A 26,364-nucleotide genomic window follows, 5' to 3' on the forward strand; every position below is an offset into this window, starting at 1 on the left:
TGCCCCACTGCCCTGCACCATCCCTTTGGGAGCTTTCCTCTTCCCAAGAGGGAAGTTAGTGTCTGTTTTCCCTCGTTGAGCCTTGTTTGCTGGATGATGCCTTGTTTTTCTGGGAGTGGCGAGACTGAGAGCCATCTCCTTTAGCTGGTGCTGGGAGGCTGATTCAGGCTTTGTCTCCAGCCAGTTTTTTTCCCACTCAGCTTCTTCAGCTGAAAGATTAAAAGTCAAAGACCTGCATGCCCTGAGCAGTTAGGGCTCTCTAGTGCTTTCTCAAGAGCATCCATGAGCCTGTTGTCATGACAAAATTAACCTGAGTGAAGTGCCAAGAAGGAGTGGAGAAAACCAGGATACTGCATTTGCTTGTTTTTCCCCTCAATATCTCTGCTCTGCTTTAAAGCTCTGCTGCTGCAAAGTTCTCAGCATGCTGCAGTGCAGGGTGTGGGAGAGCCAGGGCTCTGGGGGATCAGGAGGATCCTGGTCCCAGCAGGGGAGGGGGTTGGAGAATCCCATAGCAAAGGCTGCTTCATGCTCTTCAAAGTCCAAAGAGACTCCATTTGGTTCAATTGATGCTGGATTTCCTGGGGGCTGGGGAGGGTCTCTGCATCCTGAGGTCCCCTGGCTGCACCTGGAGATCTTCCCAGGTCCTGCAGGTGTCAGATCTGACTGTGCTCCCGTGTTTTGCAGTGGGGTCCCCCCGGAGCCCTGTGAACAAGACCACGCTGACCCTCATCAGTGTGACGAGCTGTGTCATCAGCCTGGTGTGCTCCTCCCACATGAACTGCCCCCTGGTCGTCAAGATCACCCTCCACGTCCCTGAGCACCTGATCGCTGACGGTGAGCACCCCGTGGCCTTCCCCATTTCTTCCTGCCCCACTCTGTGAGGTCTAATGGAGGAGAGGGGGGGAATGATGGACGGGATGGCGGCAGGACAGAAGGACAGGCATGGATGGAGGGCACCAGTGTGGGACAGAGGCAGTGGGCATGGAATGGAAGGTGTGGGCACAGCACAGAGGGGATGGGTAGAAGACAGAGGTGGCTGTTATGGGATGGAGGGGGTGGGTCCATGGCAGAGGGGTCTGGTGTGAGATGGAGGGTATACCATGCTGGGAGCAAGGGATGGAGGGGTACAGGATGGGGGAGATAGACACAGGACAGAAGAGACAGACACAGGGTGGAGATGGCTGCTGGGGGACACAGGGCTTGGTGCAGGATGGAGGGGGTGGGCATAGGGCCAAGGAGGCTATTGTGGGTTGGAGGGGAACAGATATGGGATTAAATGGACCATCATGGGATGAAGGACACTGTGGGACAGAGGCATCAGACCTCAGTGTGGGACCAAGGGAAAGGGGTGTGGAATGGAGATGGCTGCTGTGGGACAGAGGGAAAAGGCACAGGGTGGAGGGAGCTGTCATAGGATAGAGAAGACAGGTATGGGATGGAGGGGGCTGTCATAGAGCAGACAGGATGGGCACAGGACAGAGGATTTCTTGTGGAACAGAGGGGACTGTCTCAGGATGGAGTGAATGGGCAGGGGATGGAGGGATCCATCACGGGATGGGGGGAAACAGCACGGGATGGAGGGGTCCCTTATGGGATGCAGGGGACCATTGTGGGGTGGAGGGTACAGCAGCAGGCTGCTGGCACTGACTCCCCTTGTCTTGGTGGCAGGAAGCCGGTTCATCCTGCTGGAGGGGAGCCAGCTGGATGCCAGTGACTGGCTGAACCCAGCACAGGTTGTCCTCTTCTCCCAGCAAAACTCCAGTGGGCCCTGGGCCCTGGACCTCTGCGCCCGGCGCCTCCTCGACCCCTGTGAGCACCAGTGTGACCCCGAGACTGGTAAGTGTCATCGAGGTTGGGGTGGGTTTGTGAGCTCACCTCTGCCTCCTGAACCCTGCCGTGGGTGCTTCCTCACCTTCTCCGTGTGCAATCTGGAGCTGCCGGGTGCCCTGGGGTGGCTGCAGGCTGCACTGGGCAGGGGAGCACATGGAAAGCCTTCCCAGGTGCGTTCTCCCACGTCCCTCCCGTCCCTGTCTCCACAGGGGAATGTCTCTGCTATGAAGGCTACATGAAGGACCCTGTGCACAAGCACCTCTGCATCCGGAACGAGTGGGGGACGAACCAGGGGTGAGTGCCCCGGCTTGGAGGGTCCTGGCACGGAGCTGCTGGGCTTCCAGAGCAGCAGAGCGGGGCTGTGGTAACTTCTTGGGTGGCAGAGTTAGAGACACCTCAGTGAACTGTAAGGTCAGCACACAGCTGGGCTCTGCAGCAGGTCTGTGGGAGGTGAGGATTTCTGTTCTTTGAAATAATCGGGAATGATGTAGAAGAGGCCATTGTCACATTTTAGAGTGAACACCCCCTGGAGGAGATTGAGGTTGTTCCTCCCCTGCTGCCTTGTGCACGCTATCCTGGGCATCCTGTGCTTTGTGGGGCTTTCCTTTCGGGTGTGGGAGGCATCAGAGGAGGGCTGAGGTCGGGCCGAGGTCCCTGTTGAAAATTGGGAAAATGAGATGCTCTGATACTGTGGCTGAGGGAACAGAGGAGTCACGGTCTGCTCCCAGCCTCACACCCCTGCAGGTGCTAAGGGAAATGATTCCGGTGTTTGAGCACCAATTCGGCGGTGCATTCCAAAAGTTCCCATCTCTCTCTGACCCTCAAGGGGGTGCTCCATCTGTCCCCCAACCCTCACGTGTCCGTGAGGTGCAGCTGGAATGGCTGGAGGTGGTGTGCAGAAAGCCAAGACACCCCCAAATTCAGAGGTCCCATGGCACCTCCAAACCCTTCTTTATCCCCTTACCTCCTTATGCCGCAGCTGGATCACTGGTGGCCCTGCACATGTCAGGATGCCCTCTCTGAAGTTATTAGTCTTCACAGTGGGGAGAGAAAAATCATCAAAGGCTGGGCTTGGCGTCTCCCCGCTCCGTGTGGCTGTGCTGGGGGGCTGTCGGTGCCGGCCGGCCCCGCTGTGTCCTTTTGAACTGCAGCCCTGGGGGGAGCACTGCTGCTCCATCTCCACCCCCGTCTCTGGTTTTTATCCTTTTAAAGGCAATTTAGCAACTAAACCCAGCGTGGAGCACCAGCTGTGTTGGACAAGTTGTTGCTCTGGGTGCCCTGAGCCGGGGTGATGCTCATGGCGCGGGTGGCCCCATGCTGGGGATGTGCTACGTGGTGTGGTGATGGTCCCCAAACCTCTGCAAGGTACCTCTGCTGGGCCAGGAAAACACAGGCAGAAATACAGCTCCTTGTCCTGTTTGTCCCCAGGGACCAGTGTCCAGGAGGGGTGACCCCAGCTCCTCTGTGCCATCTCGTAAGAGGCACTGAGCGATGGGCTGGGGTGTGTGGAGGGGTATTCCCCTGCCAGGGATTTGCCTGTGTGGGGATATGTTGTGTTTAGGAGTGTCTCAGAGTGGATGGAAAGAGTCCACAGCCACCCATGACCACACGTGGCTTTGGTGCCAGCCTCTGCCTCCATCAGAGCAGCTTTTTTGCCCACCACCTTGCGAAAAGCAGATTGGCAACTGACTTTGTCCATCGAGGCTAGTAATAAAATGGGATAAGCACTGTGGAGAAACATTGGCTTCCTGACCCTCTGCTTCTCCTTCGCTCCTGGGCGTGGGTCTGCAGCTTCACGCTTTTTCTCCATGCACACTGCCCTTCTCTGGCTTTTTCCTGATTTAGCTGCTTCGCTTTCTTAAGGCAAAGCAGAGAAAAAGATGCTGCTTTCAGGTAAATTGGGAAAAAATAGAGATGGCAACAAGCTGTAGAGAAGCCAAGGGCAAGAAGGACTGATACCTTCCTGAAGCCCCCTGGACCTGTTTGCATCTCCTGACGCAGCTTTGGCCTCAGCAGTGCCCACCTGAAAGGTGCTCAGGACCTCCTCTGTTCCTCTGGGGGATTTGGGGCTGCTTTTTTAGATCCGTCTCCAACCTGATGCTCCCACAGGAGCCTTCCCTCTGCCTTTTCTCCTGCAACAGGATCCATACCTGGCTAGGGTGCATCTTCTCTTGTGTTTCTTCTTATATACCGGAGTTGGCTATGACAAATCATGTGCAGCATTTCCAAAGTATTTTTCTGTTCGGGGCGGAGAAACCTGGCAGTTCTCCTTTTCCCTGAGGTACAACACAGCCCTAGACCATGGTGGGGCTGTCAAAGTCCTTCTGCCCTTGTCTGGGCTCTTGAGAAGGCTCCAATGCTGCAGTGTCACTATCCTTAGAAAACTCTCTGAAGCCACCTGAAACCGGGGTCATTTTGTGTTTCTCCCTTGAACTCATCAGATTTTTGTTTCGCAAAATGGTAGCAGCTGAAACCACACTTCACCATCCCTACCTGCAGCTTCCACTATTTTTAGGGGCTCTTGAAAGCATGTTCACACTAAGCATCGTGATGCTGAGGGCAGCTTGGTGTTTAATGAGAGCTTTTTTCCTGCTCTGCTATCTGTTCCTGATGTCCAGGTGCTGCTTAGTGCAGCTCTGCCTGGAAGGGCTTGTGCTGGAGGTCTCTTCTACATGAACCTTTGGCCTCCACATGGTCATGACTGTGATGAAGTCTCTTTAGCCTAGCAGAACCATCTTGCCAGAGCCTGTTTAGCTGAGTAACTTGTAGCTGTAAGCTGGTATTTTTGGTTTTTGGGGTGGAGGTTGAGCTGCCGTGCTGTCTTTTGTTGGGCTCACCAGCTCACTCCCAGCTCCAGCCCAACCGGGTGGCCTGCAGGCTCACCTGAAAGAGATGTCTGCAAATCTCCTGCTCTCTGCCCCCATGCCAAGGTGAGATCAGCTGTGCCTGAATCGTTTCTGACCACTGTTTGTCTAATATGCTCTGAGCCCTCCAATGCTGGAGTGATGTGCTGCCACCACGGGTCAGTCCCCAGAGAAACCACGTTGGCGCTTGGTCAACAGAGCAGGATTTGCCAAATCCCTTGGCAAACTTGGGAGTGAGGTGTTCTGGATATGACCTCTTCTGTTTTCCCAGGGTGGCCTTTTTATCTGAAAACTCATTTCAACCCTTTGGTTTAGCTAGTTTTGCCGTTGGTTTGTTTTTATTTACAGTGCTGACAAGTTGGCTCGGTGTCTGTTCACTCAGTAGCATCTAATTTTGCTCATGAAGGCGAGCTCATCTTTGTACTTCATCGGTGATGGCAGTGAGAAGCTTTTTGTGCTGTGTGTATTTTGGGTACCAGGCTGAGATCCACGCCTCTGCACTGCATCTTTTACCCAGCGTGTCCGGACCCTAAACCTTCTTCAGTTTTTCAAAAACTCACGTCTTTTTGATCATGGGTAGCAGATACATTTGATCAGCTGCTTTTTCTTTCTTTTTTTTTTTTTTTGTCATTTTTTTGGTGTGTGTGTGCTGCTCTTCAGCTGTTTTAAACAAATCTGTCTGGTGCTGCTTGTGTGTTCACAGTCTGTCTCCCTGCTTTGATATGCATTGTTAATTAGCTGCTTTTCGGCTCTTACTCTAATGTTTCCTGAGTAGGATGCAGTTTCTAGCAGTCCTATCAGCCCTGCTTCATCTCTGCTCATCAAACCAAATTTCTGTGGTTCTTTTTGTGGTATAACTTCGCCAAAAATCAAACCAGCTCATTCTGTCTTTAGTTAATAAACTGTTACCTGCCTGCATTTGTACATTTTCATCCCAGCCCTTAGATCCATCACACACACACGTGGCTTTCCCCTCCGCACAAGCAGTTCCCTGGGTGCTCTTTTCAGCCTCCCCCGCTGAGATTTAAGGTGCTCTGCACTGAAGGAGTCTTTATCAATTTGCTCTTTCAACTTGTAATGGGCTTCACCCTGGCCTGGGGAGGTTTTGAGCCAGTTTAAGGTGACATGGTGAACATGTCAGGCTGGGTGCTCTCATCCTGCTGTAACAGCTGGCAAACTGCCCCACCCCAGTCCTGTTCCCCCGCCCGCAGCCTTGCAGATGTTTTTTCACTCCAGCACAGGACCCGAATTAGTGCATCAGCCTGTGCCCTGCTCACCCAGCTCCCCTCCCGTCCCCTCCCGTCCCCATCCCGCCTCTTCTGCACACGCATATCCCCATCCTGGCAGTGCCCCTGCTCCTCCTGTCCCATCCCCGCTCATCATCCGCTCCCCATCCCACAGAAGAGCGAGGGACACACTGAAGTGACAAGGACAGCACTTTTCCTGCCCAGTCTTTTTTTTTCCTCTTCCTTTTTTTTTCCCCCTCCCCTTTTTCTATCTTGTTTTTTCTTTTCCTTGCCTCTCTCCATCTCCTGCTATGTGCCTCGGCTTTGCAAGCTGAAGGACAGCGTGATAAAAAGCTCCTCGTTCTTTCAGATCCTTTTCACCAAACCACCCATCCGCCTCCTCCTCCCGCCTCATTCTCCTCGCAGATTTACGGGCAGCCCAGGGAGAAAGTGCCGGCATTAGCATTTTTAATAATAAAGAGCTGCTTGCAAGGGATGGCAGGGCGGGAGGGGTGGGGGGTGGGAAGGGGAGCGGCACCAGCAGCTGAAACCCGAGCAAAGCTGTTGCAAAGCGAAGTTGGGGAGGAGCCACAATGGGCCGAGGTGCTCGTGTGACATCTGCTCGCTGCTCTTCCACCGTCGGGGTCTGGGTGCTGGGTCCAGCTAAAAAAATAATAATAGAAAGAAAGATAACTGATGCTATACAATCTATAACAAGACCCAGCTGCTGAGTCTCCATGGGTCCCCGCTTTGGGGTCCTGGGGTGCAGGAGGGGCTGTGGGGATGCTCTGGTCTGTTCACCCTGGGCCTGAGCTCCTTAGCTGCCGGGGAAGGGGTGGGGTAGCAGGTGCAGCTCTGTCCCAGCAGGCACTTGGAGCTGGTGCTTTGTGGCCACGATGGGGTTTGGCGTGGCCATCCTTGTGCTGCACACTGGCTGGAAACCCTGAAGAGCACAGAAGGTCAGGGGACCAGATGTGAAGTCACCTATTGCAGCGTGTACCAGCCGGCTGCTTTCTCCTCCAGTGACATTTCAGTCACACTCCCGTGCAGCAGCTTCTCGTGCCTTCTGCAGACACCCTCTCCTGCGGCCCCTCCAGCCTCTTGCCAGCTCCTCTCAAACCAGCTGCTCCAGGTTAGCTCCTGGTGGTCGCATCCTGCCAGTGCTGGGCTTATTCCTCATCCCACCCATCTTGTCTGGAAGAGTTTTGCAGGCAGTGAAGACAAGCTGGAGCACAGTTCTTGATGCTAGAAGTCAGTCTTGCCTCATCCCCTGGGGGCTGCAATTGAAGCATGGCCGGGGCCCTGTTGAGCTGGTTCAAGGCATCACCAGCAGCTCCAGGTTTGGAGGGCTTAGCAGGTGTTTTGTGAGCTTCCATTCAAGCCCAGATGTGGAGCAAAGCATCCAGATAATGGTCCATCTGGAAAAGCCAAGAGGCTTAAGATCATCCTGGGGATGCACTGGCAGCACTTCAGCCTTGGGAACTTGCTGGCTGAGTGTGGGGAATTTGGTGGTTCTCAGTTGCCCTGGTAATCCCCCAGTTTGTTGTTTCAGATGCCTGCCTGAGTGCTAAGGCTTGCAGGGAGCTGAGAGCTGTCATTTCTGGCCCATTTAATCCAACCTGATCAGCTGCAGAGCTGCTGATTTGTCCCACCTTTCTTTGTGAGCTCCGAAGACCACTCAGCCAAAATGCCCACCGAGAACAACCCAAACCAGAGCAGCGAGGTGCCTCCAGTGATTGCAGAAAGCAGGCGGGGAGACAGCCGTGTGGGGAGTGTGGGGAGGGACACATCCACGTGGGGAGGGAGGCAGCCATGTGGGGACACGTGCAGAGGAAGGAGGAGGTGAAACAGTGGCAGAGGCACCAGGGGCAAAAGGCAACAGTGGGGGAGGTAAGGGGTGCCTGGGGGAGCAGATGCTGCCCTGTCCTCTGCAGCAGAAGGCACAAGTCAGCAAGAGTGCGTGGGTGGAAATATCAGTGCTGAGCTCCTGGAGAGCTTCCTTGGAGATGAGGATGGGTGAGTGTCGCTCGTTGAGCCGGAGTTCGTGTGTGGAGGACGTCTCAGGGCCTTTCTGCAGAAGGTGCATGTCCTCACAGACTCAGTGGTGCCTGGCAACACTGGCTCTCTCTTGCCATGTAGGGATGTAGCTAAAGGCTGAACATTGCATTTAAGGGGCTTTTCTTTTCACCCCAATTAAGGGAAAAGTGCAGCAGGCTGGGGAGATGCCACACAGTCCCTGAAGCACAGAAACCTCTTCCCTGGATCAAAGCCATCATCACTTTTTACAAGGGCATGTAGGGTTAGGACCAGGGGTAATGGGTTCAAACTGACAGAGGACAAGTTTGATTAGATATTAGGATGAAATTCTTCACTGTGAAGGTGCTGAGGCCCTGGCACAGGCTGCCCATAGAAGCTGTGGCTGCCCCATCCCTGAAGTGTCTGAGGCCAGGCTGGATGGAGCTTGGAGCAACCTGGTCTAGTGGAAGGGAGATGGAACGAGGTGATCTTTGAAGTCCCTTTCAACCCTGGCCATTCTGGGACTCTTATGATTACAAGAATTTCAGCCACATTTGGGAATTGCATCCTGGGTGGACACAACATGGCCTTGGGTGCTGATTTCAATCTCCCAGGCGGGTCCAAACACACAACTGGCTCCATGTCCTGGGTGTGTTGGCATCTGTGGGCTCCCAGACGTGCCACCAGGCGGAGGCCTGGCAGCCACCGTGCTTCTGCAGCACGTGCCCCAGCTCTGAGCTCTGCTGCAAGCCAAGAGCAGCTCTCCACAACCACTTTTCCACCCGAGTTGAGGGGGAACAATACCTCGCTTCTGTAGAGCCTCTGCTTTTGTTCCCGGCCCGACGTGCTCCTCAGAAGCAAGAATAAAACCCATCTGCAGGAGCACTGGAAGGTGGAGGCGTGAAGCATTCGAGGTGTTGGCAAGACACAAGGAGCACATCTCTTTCTGGCCTAAGCTGACCTCGTTCAAGGCAATCCGATCTGTGGGCTGAATGTAATCCCCGGCTCCCAGCTGACTGGGCAGGAGAACGGCATTGTATCCCAGCAAAGAAATGAGAAGGCGTGCTGTAATCCTGCAGTCGGGATTTCTTTATCGTTATTATTTTTGTCCTGGCTGAAATAACTTCAGATTACAAATTAAAGTGCTTGTGCAGGAGAGCCTCTAGAGAAAATCCCTGGGCTTGTCACTGGCACCTGACACTCTGACTCTGAATTTTAGCAGCAGTGATGCGATGGGATGGAAAATCTCCTTCTCTCCCCAGCTCTGAGCTCTTGCAAAGGGGATTTGGAGTTTTAGGGTTCAGGAGCGGGGTTCATGTTGCCTGATTCAAAGCCCACCATGGCTGGGTCGCCTGTCAGTCTCGCTCTGCAAGTGACAGTCTGCCAGCAGGGCTGTGCTGCTGGGGGTTCATGTCCCAAAGGTGTCGTGGCCACGGGTGTCCCACTGAAAGCACCGGCCTCCAAATCTTAGTGGCTCATCACTCATCACCCTGTGCTATCTACGACAGCAGGGATGGAGGGCATGGGGCCATCAGCTCTCCAGACTCCTGCTTGGCTCCAAGCTTCCACCTTGCCTCTCAGTCCCCTTTGCAAAGCTCCCCCTCCTGGAACAATGAAGCACGAGGGTAATAAGGCAGGTGGTGAAACTGCGGTCCCAGGCTTGATGTGCTCCCTGGCAAAAGCCTCTCAGAGAGAGGGTCCAGCTGCAGTTTGGTTTTCTTTTTGCAGCTCCATAGCTGTGATGCAAATCCCTAAAACAGGAGCAGGCGGGTGGTACCAAGCATGAAGGGATGTGGGGATGGCTGGAGTACCCTAAAAAAACCAGATGCGATACACCACTGGCCTATTGGCAGCTTGGGGCTGGGATGAGAGTCTGATGTCGCAGGGACCCCAAAATTGAGATCTCAGATCTGAGGCTCTTTTATCCCCTTGTCCCAGCTTGGTTTGAGTCATCCTACCCTAGGACCCTTCTGCAAGTGAGTTGGGGGCTGAGCAGGGGAAGCCTTTTGGGCTGTGAGCGGCAGTGGGGACACGAGGCCGGTGTGATCCTACTGGGTTCCTTTTCCAGGCCGTGGCCGTACACCATCTTCCAGCGTGGCTTTGACTTGGTGCTGGGCGAGCAGCCCTCTGACAAGATTTTTCGGTAAGTGGTGAAGCCAACCTGCTCAGCACATTTTGGGGCTTAAATACGACTCATGCAGGAGGCCCAGATGGCAGGGCTGAGCACGGCTGTCCTGTGCCACCTCCTGGGGACACGTGAGCATGGCTGGGAAGATGCCCCTGCAGCTGCCATGTGGGTGCTGGGTACCCAGCAGTCCGCTCCTTCTCTCTGTTCATGGTGAGGGTTGAGTTTTCGGCTCTGAAGGAGGGTTTCTATGGAAAATGAAAGTGCCTTTTGTTTTTTATTACTTAACTTACACGCTATTTTTGGGAATCATTGGGTGTATTTGGAGGAGCCACCCCACTTTACCCTGCCCACACACCTTAGTTTGGGCTGGCATCCCTGTGGGGCAGCAGGGAGGCTCAAGGGCTTGGTTTTGGGCAGAGACAGCCTTCCAGGCTCAGCATTTCCCCCTGTGCCCTGCTCTCCCTGGCAGGTTCACCTACACCTTGGGGGAGGGCATGTGGCTGCCCCTGAGCAAGAGCTTCGTCATCCCACCGGCCGAGCTGGCCATCAACCCCTCAGCCAAGTGCAAGACTGACATGACGGTGATGGAGGATGCAGTGGAGGTCAGGTACGTGGGACAGCAGGGTGAGGGAGTTCAGGAGGGCCTTCAGCAAACAGAGCTGGGATCCCCATCCCACGTTCTGCAGGTGGAGATGAGTACATCCATTAACCTGCCCCTGTTTAGTGCCTGCGAAGCTGAGCCTTTGGCAGTATTCCTCCTCATCTCAGTAGCTCCTGCATCCTTCTCAAAGCTTGGCTGCCATCCAGCTCACTGTCAGCCTGAGGAAAACCTGAGCTCTGGAAAAACCCACGCAGCAGCCACGGTCATGCATGCGTCCACAACGTCTCGTTGAAGCAGTGACACATCTCCTCCTCCTCCTCTTCCTCACAGGGAAGAGCTGATGACCTCGTCCTCCTTCGACAGCCTGGAGGTCCTTCTCGACTCCTTTGGCCCCGTTCGTGACTGCTCCCGGGACAACGGGGGCTGCAGCAAGAATTTCCGCTGCATCTCGGACCGCAAGCTGGACTCGACGGGCTGTGTGGTGCGTGAGCAAGGAAGGGGGGGCCAGAGAGGGAATCCTTCCTCCCTTAATGCCACTTCAGGGTGGATATTTTGAGGTTGATTTTGTAGCAGGAAGATGTTTTTGGGCTGGCATCTCCTCTGTTGCTGCACACCCACACACAGACGAGGCAATAAGAGTTCATCTGTTTGTTGGCTCTGTGGGAGGCTCCATACCAATCATGTGTGTGCCCTGGCACCACCACAGCTGCTCTGCCCCAAATCTGTGGGGCTGGGGTGCACTGCTGCAATGTCACCAGAGCTGGGCATTGGGGTGACGAGGCTGTGTGGACAGACAGTGGGTTTGGAAAGGGCAGCGCTGCTTTGTTGGTCACCAGAGCTGGGTTGCTGGAGATACCAGCACATTGCCTTGGTGGGGGATGGCTTGGAGGGCTCCCACCTCAGGGGATACGCTCCTGAGGGCTGTGAAGAGGCTTTGGTGCAGGAGGAATATCTGCAGCCATGGATGGTGCTGCTGCTGTCCTCCCTGCAGCCTCTGAGCACTGCTCAGGCTGCAGTTTCCAGTGGAGAGCAGTGCTGGAGCCCTGCCCTCCACCTCAGCCCCAGAGACAGATTTCTTCCCAGGGGTTTTCACCTCTTACTTCCCCCACCCTGCTAGTGCCCGACGGGGCTGAGCCCCATGAAGGATGGCACGGGCTGCTATGACCGTCACGTCGGCGTGGACTGCTCCGATGGCTTCAACGGGGGCTGCGAGCAGCTGTGCCTGCAGCAGATGGTCCCCCTGCCCGAAGACCCCCTGCTCTACAACATCCTCATGTTCTGTGGGTGAGTGACCCACCACCTCCCTGGCCACGGGGACACCCCCAAGGTGCTGCTGTCCACTGCTGCTGCCGCCCCGAGCTTGTAGGGTTGGGATGGAGGGGGTCTCCTCGGTTCCTGTGGCTGTCCCCTCTGTGGGGGGCTGCAGCTGACAGTGGGGCCTGTGCTGGCTTCCCAGGTGCATCGAGGACTACAAGCTGGGCACGGACGGGCGGTCGTGCCAGCTGATCTCGGAGTCGTGCCCGGAGGTGGGGGACTGCGGCGAGCCCCGCGAGCTGCCCATGAACCAGACGCTCTTCGGGGAGATCTTCTATGGCTACAACAACCACTCCAAGGAGGTGGCACCGGGGCAGGTGCTCAAAGGGACGTTCAGGTGAGTTGCAGACGTAGGGAGGGGACCCCAGCAGGGTCAGACTTCACTGAAGAAGGCATGGGAAGGAGCCTGGGGCCGGACCTTAGCAGGCTGCCTGGTCCATCTGTGTCTGGCTTCGCCTTGCAGAAGATGGAGAGGCTGGTGGGGAGGGCGCATCTGACACTTGCCATCAAGAGCAGACATCTTTTTAATCTGTGCCTGAAGGAAAGGAGAAGTGCCAGGTGTTTCTTTGGGATGGGTCACTCGCTGGCAGGGATGATCCCAGTCATTTCTGCTGTCCTCCAACCTTGCTCTTCTCTCTGCAATCCACTTCCAGGCAGAACAACTTTGCCCGGGGCCTGGAGCAGCAGCTGCCGGATGGGCTGGTGGTGGCCACAGTGCCCTTGGAGAACCAGTGCCAAGAGGAGCTCTCTGACCCCATGCCCGACCCTGAGTTCCTCACTGGTGAGTGAGTCCAGCTGGATCCGTGTTTCTCCCAGTGAGGCAGCTGCCAGCTTGTCCAGCTTCAGCACCTGAACCTCCCACAGGATGTATCTACCATGGGATATATCTAGTCTGGCTTCAGCATCCCATGCTCAGCTGCACGTAGAGGAACCAGCAGCCTAAGAGGAAGGCATTAAAAATGAAGGAGAGGCAAGGGCTGTAAATTAATTGTGGGGTATAAAAGCTCAAGCATCCATCAAATATTTGGGGCATTTGCAAAAGCATTTTTCTTGGGGTTTTTTTGAAGGCAAAAAAAGTTTTCCAACTACCTTTGATTTCTTTGCTGATGTAATGAAGCATTCAAAACCCAGTGCCACCAAGCCAAAATGTCTTGGTTTGCTGTGCCAGAGCATCACGGGCCATGAGTGATAAGTTATCGTGGGTTCCCAGAGAGCCTTCAAGGATCTGCCTTTTCTCCAAGTTGCCAGCACCCATAAATAACCTTTGTTTCCTTGGTGTTTGTTGCTGTTGGCTGAAAGGGCCCAGGCATCGAGGAGCTACTAAGCATAGGATGTGGCTAGTAAGGTGTTTTGGTCTCATACGAGACCTTGTGCATTCCCTTTGCCTGGCAGAGCTTCCAGGGGGATTTTGGGGAGCACCCATGGGCTGTATCCAGGGTCTGGTGGGTGCTGCTTGCCCTGACAGGGTGCATGGCGATGAAGGTGTGCGTGCAGGCAGGTTCACCAGGGAGGAGGGTGCTGGTGGGGTCTTGCGGGGCTGAGCTTCCCCAAGAGAGCTGGATGGGTGGGTCACTCCTGCTTCCCTGGGGATGCTCCACCCTGCCTGGGGGGGCTGGAGGACACCTGCCTGCCAGTGGGGCTCTCCTGCCTGTGACATGGACGTAAGGAAGGCACTGCCACCTCAGCCCCAGCATCACAGTGGGACCAGCACTTCACTGGCAGTTATGTTGGGGAGGTAAAAGCCAGTAAATTATCCTATTCATTTCCCACTGCTCTGCTGGCATTTGTGGCTGATTAAGGGGGGAAAAAAAGAAAAAAAAAAACCAGGGGAAAAAAAGGAAAATAAGTAAAATATTCTCTGCTTGTCAGAAGCAGATCTGGATATGGCTGTGAATACATGAGAGGCAGAGCTGCTGAGTAAGGAAGGGCTGTTTTTACATAAACACTTTGCATGGAAGAGCAAGGCTTTGAAGCTGTCGGCAGCAGCCAGCGCTGAAGAGAGAGGCGCTGGAAGGCAAAGGATCTTATCCTGCTTATCCTCTGCCTTCAGTTCTTGTTCAGAGGGGGGGATGCCTGCTGTTATCCTCCTGAACTCCTGCTGGGTGCCTGTTTAGCAGCAGAGTTTGCTGGGTGGAGGCGTGACATGCGGGCTGTGCAGCACCAGAGCTGCGAGGGAGGGGGTGGCCTGTCCCAGCATCCTGCTGTGGCACTCTGGGGATGCTCTGGTCACCAAATTCAGAGCCGTGAGCACCCTTCAGGTCCCGTGCTGGGGCTTTGTCTGAGCCTTGGTGGCCTCTCTGTCCCTCTGCTCGTGGAAGCTGAGCTGCCATGGGCCTTGGGCAGGAGTAAGTGGCCACCCAGCCTGTGGCCTCCATGAATTTCTGGCTTCTCACAGCTAACATGGCTGAAGAACGGGATGTCTTTGAAGGAGAAGGACAAGCCCTGGGTCCTGTTCAGCCCCAGCATTGCCATAATGTCCTGAGGGAGCATTAGCATCAACAGGCGAGCCATTTCCCCGTCCATCTGTTGCTCACTCACCTCAGTCCCAGCCGAAAGGGACCCAGGGTCTCTTGGCCGGTCACACTTGGGCACGCGTGGCGTGACGGTGACCGTTCCCAGGCCTGCAAACAGCTCATTAAAAAGCGCAGCTCTCATTAGTGAAATAATTAGCACACCTGGGCATGCCTTGGGAGTGGGCACTGGGAAAGGAAGCAGGAGGGGATGCAGGAGGAGGCTCATTATCTCCCAGCGCAGAGCCCCAGACGGCTGAATGAAACAAGCCTACGTGTTTTCCTTCAAAGCCATCATTTGAATTTCTGGGGACCACCTGACCCTCAGCTCTCAGTGCCTCCCTGGGGGCATGTGGCGTGTACACAACCCCTTTCCCTGGCTTCTTCCCACCCTGCTGGCTGTGTTGCCCTGGGCACGAAGGGCTGCAGCCATGCCCATGGTGAGGTATGGCTAGCCAGTGTCACTGAGTCCCTGTGTCCTTTCTCTGGCAGGGATGGTGAACTTCAGCGAGGTGTCTGGGTACCCCCTCCTGCAGCACTGGAAGGTGCAGTCTGTCATGTACCATGTCCGGCTCAACCAGATGACCATCTCCCAGTGTAAGTGTGCAGGGACAGGCCGAATAAGGGGAGGAAGGATGGCAAGAGGTGACGTAGCCTTCTGCTGGCAGCTGATGGGCTCAAAGGCTGGTTGCCCATCGTAAGCGTGTAGGGAGGTGGCAAGGGCTTGGTGGGCTCTGGGAACTGGGCGTCTCCTCCATCTGCTTCCCAGCCTTCAGCAATGCTCTCCACTCTCTGGATGGAGCCACCTCCCGTGGAGATTTCGTGGCGCTGCTGGACCAGTTTGGCAACCACTACATCCAGGAGGCAGTGTACGGCTTCGAGGAGTCCTGCTCCATCTGGTATCCCAACAGGCAGGTCCAGCGGCAGCTCTGGCTGGAGTATGAGGACATCAGCAAAGGTAGGAGCCCTGCTTACCCTTGGGAAGGGCACTCACAGCCACCCCAGGGGAGTGGGAAGCGGGGGTTTGCTTTTGGCACAGCAAGGAAAGTGCCCTGCCTGCACCAGGACTGCGTCTCCCACGTCATTGTCTCACTTACACCCTGCTCTCGCACCCTTTGGAGCCAGACAAAGGATTCCCATGGATTGCAGCAGGCACTGGTCCAGGCCAAAAAGAAAGATCAATACCCGCAGCCCTAGGGAGATGAAAAACAAGTGCACCAACCCCGCCAAGCCATCCTGCCTCATTCTGGACTTAACTGTTGTCTTTAATCTTGTTCTTTCCTTCCTTTTGTCTCTGCCATATCTGCTCTCTTCCACTTGCATCCCACAGCCAGACTTTCCTCCCTCCGATGTGTTTCCTTCTCCCGGGCTGTCAGCACTGTGCTTTTAATGCCTAGGAATTAGTTGGGAGCTGGGAAGTTCCTCATGGTGCAGAGGGCATCTGGCACTGCTGCATCCCCTCCAGTGCCCTGGCTGCAGTGAGCTGTGAGGGATCCCCAGTGGAAGAAGAGGTGGTGCCTGCTTGGAATGGCAGCTTTACAAAAGCTGAGGCAGCCTAACTCCTGCCTGCTGCCATCTGTCCTCAGGACCGTGGCAACTTGGTCTGGTGGAAGGTGTCCCTGCTCGTGGCAGGAGACTGGAACGAGATGGTCTTCAATGTCCCTCCCATTCCAAACTATTCTCAGATTCTGTGATTTTGCAGTCTCTTGTGCTGGCCTCAGCAAAGCTGCCTGCAGGCATTTTCCTGCCTGTGCTGGGCATGGTGGGTTGCAGCAGCCAGGCTTGGGCAGCAAGCAGGAGCCAGCTCCCAAGCCTGGACATGGGGAATGCTGAGCAGAGCTGCTGCTTTTTAGATGATCTCGGTTTGCTGCTCCTGCCCAGGAATTCCCAGGTGCAAGCAGTGTGGGCTTGGAGCTCACAGGCACCATGACAGACGCATCATTTCCATCATGAAGCTTCCTAATTCTCAGTATTGGCACCAGCCTGTGGTGCTGCTCTTGCTATGTCTCAGCCACAGAGACATTTGTTATGTCCCCAGGGCTCGTGTGTGGGAAGGGCTTCTTTCAAAGCCTGAGTCTGGACCCTGTGGGCTCAGGCCTCCTGGAGTCTGGACTTCTTCACAAGCCCACCAGGAAGAGTACAGACCCGTTGCTGTTTTGGCTGTAGGCTGTCTCCAGATGTAGCACCTCTTGATTGCAAGTACTTCTTTTATTCTCCTGCAATTTCCTCCTCTTTGATTTTCCTGCTTGGAGGCTTTTCAGGTCTGGCAGCCTTTTCCTACCCACAATATCACATTTCGGTTTCACTCCAGCACCTGCCACTTTCCTTCCTTTGCTTTTTGTTTGCAAATGTCAGGGGCTGGATATTGATTGAGAAATTGCAAGAGACAAATCATTCCCCGGCTCCTCTTCTTTTTCTCAGTGCCTGCTAAGCTGCAATTCTTAGCCAGCCTAAAGTGATCCATCTCCAGCTTCCTGGGGGAGCAGAGCAACACTTTTGTGTCCCAGCTTTTGTTTTAACAGCCTTGTTTTCTTTGCAGGAGCCTCGAGGACAGGCTAGTGCTGGCCCGTTTCTCCACAGATCCTTGCTATCGGGTGACTTTCCTATTGAGCCATGGACGTGCTCCATGGTGGCTCCCCATCCTTCAGCTTCCTCCAACCCCACCAACCACCATCAGTGGTCCCTCTAGGCCTCTCTTTCTTCTGTATAAAGCCAGGGCCATCCTTTGGCAGGGGTTTTGTGTGCAGAGCACTGTTTCCCGTCATGGCAAGGCGCGCCATGGCAGGGTGATGCTACCCAGGGTGCAGCAGCGATGGGCAGATTTTACCTTTTTGACTTCTGTGCAAGGGCTGAAGATACTGGACTCTTGTGCCAAAATATTTGCTGCTGTGGGAATGCTGGAGAAAAGGCCACTGAGTGCAGGGTCTGGCTCGCTGCCCTGTGCCTTGGGGACCCGGTGGCACCCAGTGTCAGGCACCCTTGTGCAGAGCTTGGAAAAGCGTAGACTCTGTTGATGCTTTCCTGCTGCACTGTTGTCTTCTGAGCCTGTTAGGTTGCAGGGTCACCTGAGGGTTGGCAGGGTAGAACCTGCTCCCCATCTCCATTTCCCTGCGTGGGGACTGGTGTAAGAGGGCTGGAGGGGCTGGACGGGGGCTCAGTGGGTTTGCAGCCACCTCGGGAGCTTTCTGGGCATCATGAGGCATCATTGGCAGGTCTTCCCTGCTCACTCTGAGCTCTTCGGTGCTGCTGACTGCAGACCTTTGCGGGGGGGCCGCAGGTCAGCATCACTGCTGTTCCCCCTGGCCTGACACTCTTTGTCTCTGGTCTCCAAAGCACTCTGTGGCATCAGTTTTGGTTGGGATCCGAAGGAGAGGAGTGGAGAATTCAGCTGTAGGGCCAGGAGGGCTTCTGCAGGAGAGCGGCTCGGCAGGGGGCTCTGGTGGGGAGTCAGTGTGATGTGAAAGTGCCCAGGCAGGTCCTTCACGAGTGTCCAGCCACGTGAAGGAGGCTCCCTCTCGTGGGGACCTGCTGCAAGGGTGGTCTGTCCCAGTCCAGGTGTAGGGATGGGACTGGGGAAACTGAGGCACCGGGAGACCAGAGGACCTGCAGTCACAGAGGCCAGGATGGGCTTTTCAGTCCTGATTCCTCCTCTGAACACCAGTGAGCATTCCATCCCCACAGAGCAAACATCTCTTAAGGATACAGGGGGCTCTTCAGAAGCACTGCCTCTCTCCTGGGTGGAAGGCAGAGCTCCAGCCCCCTCGTATTCCATCATCCATGGCTTGGAGCCCACCCTGGTGTCACTTTTTTTCCCCCCTTCTCCAGGCAACTCCCCCTCAGACGAGTCAGAGGAGCGGGAGCGGGACCCCAAGGTGCTGACATTCCCCGAGTACATCGCCAGCCTCTCGGAGTCTGGCACCAAGCGCATGGCAGCCGGCGTGCGGATGGAGTGCCAGAGCCGCGGGCGCTGCCCCTCCTCCTGCCCGCTCTGCCACGCCGCCTCCAGCCCCGACGTGCCAGCCGAGCCCATCCTGCTGGAGGTCACCAAAGCAGCCCCCCTCTACGAGCTGGTCACCAACAACCAGACCCAGCGGGTGAGGAGCCGCATGCTGGGGGTGGCAGAGTGGGCAGGAGGGGTGGCAGGATGGTGTCGTGGTTGTCTTTGGAGGCAGCTTGCCCAGATGGCATCGTGTCAAGCCGTGGCAGCCCTTGCCCATTGGCCAGCCCTGCTCTCCAGGGTGGATGGACTGTGCTGAGCCCTCCAGGGGATGGATGAACACTGGCACAAGCGCTGGCGGGATGGGAGCTCGCCTGCTCGGTGCTCAACCCCTTCTCCTCTCTCCCAGCTCCTGCAGGAGGCCACCATGAGCTTGCTGTGGTGCTCGGGCAGCGGGGATGTCATCGAGGACTGGTGCCGCTGTGACTCGAGTGCCTTCGGGGCTGACGGGCTGCCCACCTGTGCGCCTCTCCCGCACCCCATGTAGGTGTCCACACGTGCCCAGCGTGGCTCTTTGGTGCAATGGGTCTGCAAAGAGGTGGTGATGGCCAACAGTGTGGTGGCAGGATGTGGTGGGGCTTGTGTGCCTTTGTGGGGCTTGTGTGCCTTTATGGGATGGGTTTGCAAACTGATGGGTGACCTGGAAATCAGGCAGAGAGTACAGAGCTGCTGTGTCTTTTCGAAGTTCAGCTGAGGACTGCAGAGCTGGCTGTGGATCCACCCTGGTAAAGCAACCCCAGTGAATGAGTCCTTTGGACCAGCATGCCCAGAGCCAGGAGGGGAAAGGGAGGGGAAGTCACTTCTCTCCTGAGGTTGCTCTCTGCTGTGAGTTAATGGCTTTGAATCCCTTTTGTTGTGAGAGAGTAATGCAAAAATTGTCCCGCAGCCTGCGTCTCTCCACTGTACATGAGCCCAGCAGCACACTGGTGGTACTGGAGTGGGGCCACTCGGAGCCCCCCATTGGGGTGCAGATCGTCGACTACCTCCTCCGCCAGGAGAAGGTCACCGACAGAATGGACCACTCCAAGGTGGAGACAGGTGAGTTGCTGCTTCTCTAGGGAGAGTGGGATGGAGACCTTAGAAGATTGAGATGTTCCTCTTTGCAAGGGGATGCTGCAACAAGTCAAACATCCTGTGGAAGAGAGAGCAGCCCTTCTTCTGCCCACCATGCTGCAGAAGGGGCAGCTCTGTACCATGGGTGTGAACTCTGCTGGAAAAGCAATGGGTCCAGCTTTACCCCAACTTCATGCATTAGCCTTGGTCACCCTTGGCACCAGGCAGCCTGTGTGGTAGCAGGCACAGGCTCTCCACAGCCCTGGGGACACCTGTGTCATCGCCAGTGGCACATCCTCCCCTCTCTCCCTAGAGACGGTGCTGAGCTTCGTGGATGACATCATCTCTGGTGCCAAGTCACCCTGTGCCATGCCAGCCCAAGTGCCTGACAGACTCTCCTCCACCATCTCCCTCATCATCCGCTGCTTGGAGCCCGACACCACCTACATGTGAGTGCCCTGTGCCACGCCTGTGGCAGTGCCGACACCCTGACCATGGTCATCCTGCTTGATGGTACCTTGATGTATTTCTGTGTGGTCTTGGGAGCCCAGAGCTTCGGTTTTTTTCCCTTCTCATCCAGGTTCACACTCTGGGGAGTCGACAACACAGGAAGACGTTCCAGGTCCAGTGATGTGACGGTCAAGACGCCCTGCCCTGTGGTAGATGATGTGAAAGCTCAAGGTGAGATGGAGGGAGCTGCTGGACTGTGGTGTTTGGGACCGACAGCAGGGAGTTCCCCCTTCCAGCACGGTCCCATACACGTCTCGTGTCCTGGCTGTAACATCTCCTGCACCCACAGTGGCCCAGGAGCTGCCACGTGGTGTGGAGGGCTGAGATGGGGGGCCTCAGGAGGCATACGTCCTCTCTGAAAACAAAAGTGAATAAATGGTGTTGCACTAACGCTACCCAATGGCACCAGCCATTTCTTCTCTTAATTAGACCAAATTGTGGGAAGCTAACCTGGACTGAGTCCAGGGAATGCCGTCTAGTCTGTTGCTCCTCCGTTGGGACCTTGTCCTGATACGATATAAATCATAACTCATTGGACAAATCTTGGTTCTGGTCTTGGTTTCCCTAGAACTGAGCTTTAGCCCTGGTGGGCTTTATTCATGCCTTTCCTTGCACCCCCCTGAACACCCCCTGTCCTTCTGCCCAGAAATAGCAGACAAGATCTACAACCTCTTCAACGGCTACACGAGCGGCAAGGAGCAGCAGACAGCCTACAACACTCTGCTGGACCTGGGCTCCCCCAGCCTCCACCGAGTCCTTTACCACTACAACCAGCACTACGAGAGCTTTGGGGAGTTCACCTGGCGCTGTGAAGATGAGCTGGGGCCCAGGTAGGCTTGGGAGCTGAGCTGGCTAGGCAGGCAGGCCTGCCCATCAGCAAGCTTGTCCCTCACGGATATTGGCCACCAGGAAGGCATCTCTTTAGCAAGTCTCATGATACGATGATGGGTGATAGAGTGTCACAGTGGGGTTTCTGTTTTGCTGGATGCTGTGCACATGCAAGGAGCATTAACACAGGACAAGGTGGAAAGTGGCTGATCGTTGTCAACCCAGTATCCTTGTCCATCCCCTCAGCCCCACACTGTCCCTAGAGTGTGGCCAAGTATGCTCGTGCTATGCAGAGTGGCAAAGGGATGGGATTCTCTCTTTCCCTTGGTAGCTGATGCCACAGGCAAAAAGGCAGAAGGTCTTGGAAAAATAATGCCCCTTTGCAGAGTGGAGATCGGATTCTGCCTTCTGCCTTTTCCTGGGCTTTGGCTTGAGTTGAATGCACCTCAGTGTGCTGAGCTCTGTCAACTTGTGGTCCCCAGCAGGCAGAGGACTGACTTTAGGTCTGAACTGTGCATTTCCTTGCTTTTGGTCCACATGTGTGGTTGTGTGGGGGTGACACGAGTGTTTTTGGTGCCCAGGCAGTGCTGAGCTGCCACAGCAGGTTTTGGAGGAGCTTGTCCTGAGCTCTTCCTGTCTGAAATAGTCCCTTTGTGCCTTCATGGACACCATGTCTTCTCCTCAGGCTTGTCTAGGTCACTGAAGCCCCTCCAGCTGCCTGAGAATGTCCCAGGCTTGTGGAGATAGCCAGATGTTCCCTTCTCCCTGTGTCCTTCAGCATCTGCTTTGGTCTGCATGGTTTCCCAGTAACGCAGATGATTCCAGTCAGTTTAGCAAGCTGGGCTGAGAGGTTGCGTGGGCTGCAGTGGTGTTTCATAGCATCTGGCCTCCAAAGAACCAGAGCTGTGACCTCATCTGGAAATCAGGGTTACTTTCAAATGTACGTCAACAGGAGCTCCTACGTGTGAAATTCATGGCCTCCACCTTACACCATGGCCTCCCATACCTCCTCTTGCTGGTCTCACCACCGTCTGTCTTCCAGCCCTGCTTCTCCAGGTGATCACTTGTGTGTTTCTAGCAGAGGACAGGAGATTCTCTGTACATTCTCTGTCCTCCAAACCTCTGCTAGTCAGTCAGAGACACTCAGCAAATAGCTTGTGCCTGTCTTGCACTTAGTGCCTTGGACTTGTCTCCTGGTCATGCCCAGGTCCTTCACGCCCTGGAGCGAAGCTGGGGTCTCTTCTCTTTCTGCTTTTCCCATTTGTGTCCTAAGAAATGTGAGCTCTTCGAGGCACAACCTCCAAGCTCAGTAGCGACATCCCAGCACAGATGTCTGCCGTTTCTAGGGCAGAGGCTCCCAGCAGCTCCTCTGCCCAGGGTTGCCTCATTCCCCTGACACCAAGTGGGATCAGCAGGCTTGGACTTACGTCTCACCTTTGTCTCGGTCCCAGCTGTGGGGATGCCGCTCTGTCTCCACTTCCAGATGTGAAATCCAGCCCCAGTTTGCACAGACCATCTGACATCTGTTGTGGTGATTTGCATGGGGAGTACATAAAATTCCTTACGTGGCAGACTGGAGTCGTCACAGAGCTGCTGCCATCACTGAGGCTGAAAGTTCCCACTGCTGTTCTCTGCCCCAGCGAGGAAGCCGAGGACCAGCCAGAACACGGCCTGGAAGCTGCCTCCTCGAGCCCTGCGAGGCAGAGGTGCATTGGCACGGAGCAGCCAGAAATGCCACTGAATTGCCCAAAAGATACTATTTGCTGCATGGATCTACGAGCCAGAGGGTTAACTGCACCCTCTGGAAATGCTGGAGCGCTTAGGGTAGGATGACGCAAGTTGCTGATGAAGTGTTTGCAGCTCGCACTACTTGGAAAGAGGCATTTAGGCAGCTGCAGCGGGTTCTGGTGATGACAAATCTTGGAAAGCAGACCTCCTGTTTGATCGTCTGCGAGGGCGAAGCACCCAGACTGGTGGTGACAGGACAAATCACTTGCAGATGACATTATTTAGCCAGCAGACAGTGTTTGTTTGACTGTTACTGATGCTCTTTTGAAGTCCTGGATGTGGACCCACGCGACTGACTCTACCATGTCCCTCCTTCTCCACACATCCAGGCCTCCTCCTACTCTGCTCGTTTGGGGTGCACTCAGCTCCCTTCTTGGCAGTGCTGGCTACTGGACTGAAGAAGAATAACTTGTCACGAGTGCACAGATAACTTGTCCGAGGCTACAAAAGCAAATCGCTCCCTCACGGTCCGAGAAGGGATGCAGAGAGTCCTGGTCTTTGCATAAGGAAAGGAAATGGAGAAAAAAGCAAGCAATAAGTGGAAGCTGGATTTGGTGCAAAGCCTAGTGAAGTCTGGTGGTGCCTATGGGCTTTGAGCCAGAATCTGTGGGATGGTATTAGGTAGACATTCCCATGAGGGTACCTGTAATGCTGGAGGAGGAGAGGCACTCGTGGCTCCTTGCTCAGGTGTCAGATGCAGAGACCAAGACAAGTGAGCACTTGGCTATTTTCTCACGGCTGGCCAGCTTGGGTGGCTGTCTCCAGAGCCAGCACCATGCTAAGCACTCTCTGGCATGCCCTGGACATGAGCTCTGGGGTGGCAGGTGTCATGTGGCTGCAGAACTGGACAACCTTTCAGTGGCTCCAGATTGGGCCCTTGGAGCTGCAGCCACATCCAAACCTTGAAAGGTTTGCTCTCCAGGAAAGCCAAGGTTGGCTCTGGCTGGACTTGGGGTAAATTAATTCCTCTCCAAGCAGCTCTGCCATGGTGTACCTGGCCTGGAGGGAGGTTTGGAGAGGCAGTGCATGTTCCTTCATGGTTGGTACACACACCCGTGAGCTGTCAAACCAGCCCTCCCTGCTTATCCTAAGTAAGAATGTCCAGTAAGAATGGGATTTTTTCCTTCAGCATCATGATTTGTGACTGCTGCCTGTTCTGGGCTGAGCAGAGGCTGAGTTAAAGTTACCGAGGGGATGTATCTTCTCTTCCCTGAGTATTCTAACCTACCAACTGACCTTGTAGCTGGGTAGGAAACTTATCCCAGCTCATCACTTAAACTTTTGTCCGGGTTTCCAGGCACGTGAGATACCTTCAAGATGCTTCATTTGAATCCACTGCCTCCACAGTTGCCAGATTCCCTGGAGATCACCCAAAGTGCGAGACAAGTTTAAAATGAACACAATGTGTTTTATCTGTACAAACTGATTCTCTCGATAAAAACATTAGAAGCGTGATTTTAAGAGGAGAAATTTGCAAAGAAGAGAACACTACTTAGGTCATGTTTGGCCATGATCCTCTGTGCTCTTCCAATGTCTCATCCAATACAAGAGACTGGTAATTTAGCACTTTCTCACTACCAGGACAAGCCTGCACTGAGGCTGTGATGCTCTGGGTGTGCTGTATGTCTGTTGCAGAAGATGGATTCATCCTGGACTTCCTCTCCCTATGCCACCTGACCATCTCTCAAGGCTTCCTTGGCTGGGTTGTGGCTCTTTACAGACTGCTGCTGCAGCGACTTGCCTTTCCTCATCTGGTTCTCCACAACTGGAAGCTGCAAAATGCACGTGCAAAGAACCAGGGAGCTCTGCCGCATCCCCCACTCCCTCAGAGCTTTTTGGATGTGTCTGATGTATGCCCCAGTGTATCCCTTCTGGTTTGCACAGTGTCCTGTAGGACAGGTTTCCTAAACTGTTCCTAAGCATTACGAGTCGTGTGGCAGGAGTGTCATTCGCTGTACTGATGTCTTGTGGTATTGCATCCTATGCGGATCTCAATTTTTATCTCACCTTCAGCCTTCCACACAGACCCTCACAAGCCAGGCATGATGTTCAGATCTGGATTTTTTCTTTTCTTCAATCTCCCTCATCCTCTGGGGTGTCCTGGCGTGCTGGTCCCAGCATTTCTGGCGCTGGAGAAGTTGTGGATGCCCCATTCCTGGAAATGTTCAAGGCCAGGTTGGGGCATGGAGCAACCTGGTCAAGAGGAAGGTGTCCCTGCCACGGGACAGGGGAGTGGAACAAAATGATCTTTAAGGTCTCTTCCAACCAAACCATTTTGTGGTTCTGTGTCCTACCAAGCCATGAGTGACCAGCATAGCTCCTGATTATGCAGCACATACAGGAGAGGACACACATGGTGACACTGTTCTGGGCTGGCCATATATGTCACACCTGACACTCTTTAGCATTTATCCCCACTGCCCACAGTGCTATTGGCTCCCAGTTTCCCATCCTGTTACATTTGGGGTCCAGTAGCTGCAACAGTGACAGGTGGTGCCACTTGAATCCTTGGTGATGGCCACCCCAAGGAGGTGCTGGGGGTTTCACAGCTACACCTGTGACTGTCTCCTTAACAAACTCTCACCAAACCTGGCCTTGTGTGGGTGACACGTGGTGGAAGAAGAGGGGACAGGACAGGGAAGTGTGAGTCATAAGACCAGTGCATCAGGCCCAGCACTGCCATGGTGACATGGGTATCTCTGCCCTGGGTAGGGGCTATTCTCACATGGATTTAGCTTGCAGTGCTGCCTTGGGGATGGTGTGTCCCCCCCAGCCCTGCCATCCCTTCTTGTCCTGGTAGCATCAGGCTCTGCTCAGTTGCTCTTGCATTATCTCTTCTCCCTCAAGGAGCTGCCATGGTGTCCTTAACTGTCTTTACTTTTCTCTCCTCATACATACCTCCCGCCCTCCCCGCCATCCTCTCCGTGGTGTCTCCATCACCCCCGCCACCCCTCGCTGTCCATCGCCCCCCTGGCATCTCCCCTTGCCCGCCCTCGCTGCAGGAAGGCTGGCCTCATCCTCTCGCAGCTGGGGGACCTCAGCAGCTGGTGCAATGGCCTCCTGCAGGAGCCCAAGATCAGCCTCCAGCGCTCATCCCTCAAGTACCTCGCCTGTCGCTACAGCGAGATCAAGCCCTATGGGCTCGACTGGTCGGAGCTCAGCCGGGACCTCAGGAAGACGTGCGAGGAGCAGACGCTGAGTGTCCTTTACAATGACTATGGTGACAAGGACTACTGAGGGTTCTGGGCACCTGCTCTCAGGCTGGCCTTCCCATGGGCATTTCTGAGGGTGTTACACACGGACCCATGGAGGGGGAGGGTGTCACTGATGTTTCTGGAGGCAAGAATTTGGACTGGGGAGCAAAACTGGCTGCTCTGTGCAGGACTGATTCAGTATTAGTTTCTTCTTCAACTTGGCCAAAAGCCTTTCTAGTTAGAAGTCTTGTGGGACCCAGTTTTCTTGGTTTTGTTTTATTCCTTTTGCCAAGAGGTTCCTCAGCATTGGTGGAGAAGGCAGGTTGGGAGGGCACAGCCCTCTTCTCCTGCCCCATCCCTGCCCTGGCTGTGGGGACTGTCCCCAAGGGTGGGGGACACCAGTCACGGGAGAAGCACCGTGACACAGCCAGGATGGGAGAGCAGGTGATGCAGGCAAAATGGAGGCAGAGCATGCAGGTCAGGTTGAGATGCTTATGGTTGTGGC

The 26,364-nt window shown here is 55.0% G+C and overlaps 1 protein-coding gene across 1 annotated transcript in view; it reads left to right on the forward strand.

The window, feature by feature from the left end:
- ASTN1 (astrotactin 1) overlaps positions 1-25,902 on the forward strand; it is a gene marked incomplete at both ends in the record, with an annotated part of 52,030 nt that extends 26,128 nt beyond the window's left edge. The window contains 18 exons of the mRNA XM_082286885.1: positions 685-834; positions 1,669-1,836; positions 2,040-2,124; positions 10,005-10,079; positions 10,534-10,671; positions 10,996-11,146; positions 11,783-11,949; positions 12,122-12,316; positions 12,633-12,760; positions 14,982-15,086; positions 15,259-15,447; positions 18,315-18,583; positions 18,836-18,969; positions 19,373-19,524; positions 19,853-19,988; positions 20,120-20,220; positions 20,696-20,879; positions 25,668-25,902. Coding sequence (XP_082143011.1) covers positions 685-834; positions 1,669-1,836; positions 2,040-2,124; positions 10,005-10,079; positions 10,534-10,671; positions 10,996-11,146; positions 11,783-11,949; positions 12,122-12,316; positions 12,633-12,760; positions 14,982-15,086; positions 15,259-15,447; positions 18,315-18,583; positions 18,836-18,969; positions 19,373-19,524; positions 19,853-19,988; positions 20,120-20,220; positions 20,696-20,879; positions 25,668-25,902 — 2,762 coding nt within the window. The remainder of the gene's footprint in view (positions 1-684; positions 835-1,668; positions 1,837-2,039; positions 2,125-10,004; positions 10,080-10,533; positions 10,672-10,995; positions 11,147-11,782; positions 11,950-12,121; positions 12,317-12,632; positions 12,761-14,981; positions 15,087-15,258; positions 15,448-18,314; positions 18,584-18,835; positions 18,970-19,372; positions 19,525-19,852; positions 19,989-20,119; positions 20,221-20,695; positions 20,880-25,667) is intronic.
- Between the last annotated feature and the right edge of the window lie 462 nt (positions 25,903-26,364).

This window comes from Coloeus monedula (assembly GCF_965178545.1).
Source record: "Coloeus monedula genome assembly, chromosome: 9".
Taxonomy (NCBI): domain Eukaryota; kingdom Metazoa; phylum Chordata; class Aves; order Passeriformes; family Corvidae; genus Coloeus; species Coloeus monedula.